General features: G+C 34.2%; 1 protein-coding gene across 1 annotated transcript in view; it reads left to right on the forward strand.

Moving 5' to 3' along the window:
• sumo2b (small ubiquitin like modifier 2b) overlaps nucleotides 1-3834 on the forward strand; it is a 10899-nt gene that overhangs the window by 5058 nt on the left and 2007 nt on the right. Inside the window, exon 3 of the mRNA XM_016496653.1 lies at nucleotides 3248-3319. Coding sequence (XP_016352139.1) covers nucleotides 3248-3319 — 72 coding nt within the window. The remainder of the gene's footprint in view (nucleotides 1-3247; nucleotides 3320-3834) is intronic.

The following is a 3834-nucleotide window of genomic DNA, read 5'->3' on the forward strand; positions in this document are numbered from 1 at the left end:
ACACACGCACACACACAGACACATGAAGTCACACTCACACACACACACACACACACACACACACATGAAGTCACACAATCTCCTCTGTGAGATCGTAACAGCTACAAGCCCGAAAACTTGCTACACATATTAGAGTTTGTGTCCAAAATACAGAGCAATTTTACACCAGCCCATCGTCATTTCTTCACTGTTGTACTAAAGAAATACCGTAGAATTTGCCTTGTTTGTCAACATAAGAATAACAAAAATGCAGTGCAAATATCATAAAAATTAAATATTGTTCATTTCGGTTCATTCTGAGCAGAAACGGCATTTTTGTTATTAATTAAATTGCATTTATTATTATACATTATTAGCATATAAAAATTTTTTTGTGTACAAAATATACAAAACAATACACCAACCCATGCATACAAATACAGCACAACAATTAAAATAAGCCAATCAATACAATTTTATAGGAAAAAGAAAAAAACAACAAAACAAAACTACATTGTAAACTATACATACATAAAGTAACTGACAGTGTTACCCAAATCAATTAATTTAGCTAAATGTTTCCAGATCTCGTCAAAAGCCTGTAGCCAATTCTTTGTTCTGATGATATTGCACTTCGGATCTGATTTTGCCAAGATTATAGGTTTAATTTCTTTTATATTTCCAGTTTTGGAAAATATTTCCTTTCACTATCACAGAACAATTCAACAGTGGCTCAACATATATTGAGGATATACTCAAAAATGAAGTGTCACCTAGGATGCATAATTGCACTAATAAAGCAGTGGGACTTTATAAACATGCACTTAGTAGCATGAACGTACCATTTTTACATTCAGGCGTTCTTTGGCCTCCTTTCCAGGGTTTCTGTGGCTCTTAAAAGCCTCATGTCACCCTTTCACAAATTAAGACCCTAAAAAGGTGCTAAATCAGAGCAGAAAGTCTTAAATTCATAAAGTCATGGCATTAAATGTTGCACGCACTGCAAAAAATGAACATCAAACTCTAAACATCCTTAAATCAAGATGCAGTTGAGAAGCAAAGTGAGGATATAAAGTCTTGTTTCTGGAAAAACTGAATAAAATCAAGCAAGTTTATGTTTAAAACAAGAGCAAATATCTGTCAGCGGGGAATGAAAACTTGTTTTACTTTTGAGTTAAGTTCATTTTTCTATGTCTGTTGGCAGGTATTTGTCCTTTTTAATAATAAGCTCACTTCATTTTGATGAATTGCACAGAAATCAAGGCTTCGAGTAATAATAACATTCTTTGAAATGAAAGAACACCATGTTAAAAGCTTTGAAATTAAATCAGAAATGCATTCAGTTGCTACCTAAACATTTGTTTGTGTTTTCATGTACTTTCTACAAATTGCAAGAATAAAAATGACTGATATTTGACGGATAATGTCGTTCAACGCAGAACATGACCTGAAGAAACATCCGAGCCTGATTCACCCTCACCTCGCTGTCAGTATAACAGAAATCAAAGACTTTGAGAAAGTACTGAAGCAGGCTGTATTAATCTGAGTGTGAATGGGTTGCAGTGGTCCTCAAGACGGTTAGGGCCATCTGTAATCACGAAAGCTCTTCAGTCGGATCAATAAACACTCACGCATCCATGTGTTTCCTCAACAGTCCTACCGTCTGCTGGCTTTATCACTCCCTCATGTCCACTTAATGCTCCTGCGCGTCCGGTTCAAGGTTTCTTCCATGTCAGAGAAGGTTAAAGAGAAAACAAGGACTCTAATGTTCACGTACGACAAAGAAAGAGACGCTAAATCACTGTTTCTGCTCAGTTTGACTCCATTCAGCTCACCAGAAGTCCACACAGTCTTCATGTCCATGAACACAAGCAGGCTTTATTAACAGCTCCCTCAGTGCTGTAAACACACAGGTTAAGACGCCTGATCTTTAGGTCACTAGCATGTTTTCCTGGCAGAGGCGGAGGGTTTAATCTCATCGTGGGGCAGAAGTAGGACAGCGTTTGCCCTGAGGTTCATGTTCATTCAGACGTCAGGAAATCCTTGTCAACGGCGGGAAATAAATATGAAGGCGTGAGGTTTCAGCTGATCATTCGTCTTTATCTTAGATGTCGGATGCTGTGGAAGTCTTCAGATTAGCATTTTAGGAACATTTCAACGTCTTTTGAGACTGAGTTGCAAATCGATTCATTAAAAAGAACCGGTCTGATTGATTGATTCATTCAGGATTCAGGATTTATTCAGTTTTCAGTAGAGTTCGTTAACTAAAACTATTAAAACATTTTTTGTTAATTCAAATAAAGCTCAAATAAAATATAAATATTAGATGACAAACTTAATTTCATTTAGTTCTTAAGACAACATTTCTAATTTAAGCTGAAGCTCTAAAATTGTAAATAAAATAAAAATAAAAAATCTAAACCTAAATAGTAATAATTAAAATATATATCAAAAGCACATAACGAGAGTCTGAAAATAAAAGTTAGGCCAAAATACTAATAAAAACTATAACAGTATATAAATAATAATAATAATAATAATAATAATAAACTAAATAGTAATCATTTAAACAAAATTACTAAAATGTAACTACAATTAAAATGAAAACTGAAAGTATAAAAATAAAAGTTAGGCCAAAATATTAATAAAAACTACAGCAGTATATGAATAATAGTAAAATTTTGATCATATTAACGTCTTCTGAGACTGAGTTGCCAATTGATTAATTAAAAATAATCAGTCTGATTGATTAATTCATTCAGGATTCGGGATTTTTTATTTATTTAGTTTTTTCAGTTTTTAGCAGGGTTTGTTTACTAAAACTATAAAAAAAATTGTTAATTCAAATAAAATGTAAATATTAGATTAAACACTTATTTTTTGTTAGTTGCCGAGGCAACATTTCTAATTTTCATTAGTTTAAGTACTAAAATTACTAACTGTAAAGAAAAAAAATGAAAACTGAAATAAAAAAATAAACATAAATAGTAATAATTATTAATTATCTTTTTTAAATTAAAATAAAGCTACGATAAAATGTAAATCTCAGATGACAGACTTGAGTTAAAAACAAATAATAATGTCAAAATCACATAAAATAAGATGTAACTAAAATTTAAATGAAACTGAAAGTATAAAAATAAAAGTGAATCCAAAATATGAATAAAAACTGTAGCAGTATATAAGTAATAGTAAAAGCCCAGTGGTGCTCCTGAGTGGTGATGTGAGAATCACTGGCCGGATCTGATGTGTGCGCTTGTCTCCGCAGGGACTGACGATGAGGCAGATTCGATTCCGGTTTGACGGACAGCCGATTAACGAGACCGACACGCCCGCACAGGTATGACATCACTGACGTCTATTCTGTCTCCACTCTGGGTTCTAATAGTGCCATCACTCTGTGCAGGTGTGGTGTGTGTGCAGGTGTGTGTTTAAACCAGATGGACTTCAAAATTAGCCCTGTTTATTGTAAAGCTTGCAAAACCTGTTTGTGAATATCCAGGTCATTAAAAAAAAAAGCCTAATGGCATTGTTAGAAACATTAAAGGGGTCATATGATGCTTTTTTAAAGATCATTATTTTGTGTATTTGGTGTAACAGAATATGTTGACATGCTTTAATGTTCAAAAAACACATTATTTTTCAAATGCTCTCTCTCGCTCTCTCTCTTTCTCTCTCTCGCGCTCTCTTTCTCTCTCTCGCGCTCTCTCTCGCGCTCTCTCTCGCTATCTCTCTCTCTCTCTCTCTCTCTCTCTCGCGCGCACACACACACACGCACGCACACACACACACAGGTTTGTTTTTATGGTTTATGGGGACTCTCCATAGGCGTAATGGTTTTTATACTGTACAAAC

This window comes from Sinocyclocheilus anshuiensis, unplaced genomic scaffold (genome assembly GCF_001515605.1).
Source record: "Sinocyclocheilus anshuiensis isolate Anshui unplaced genomic scaffold, SAMN03320099.WGS_v1.1 scaffold62, whole genome shotgun sequence".
In the NCBI taxonomy this organism is placed as follows: domain Eukaryota; kingdom Metazoa; phylum Chordata; class Actinopteri; order Cypriniformes; family Cyprinidae; genus Sinocyclocheilus; species Sinocyclocheilus anshuiensis.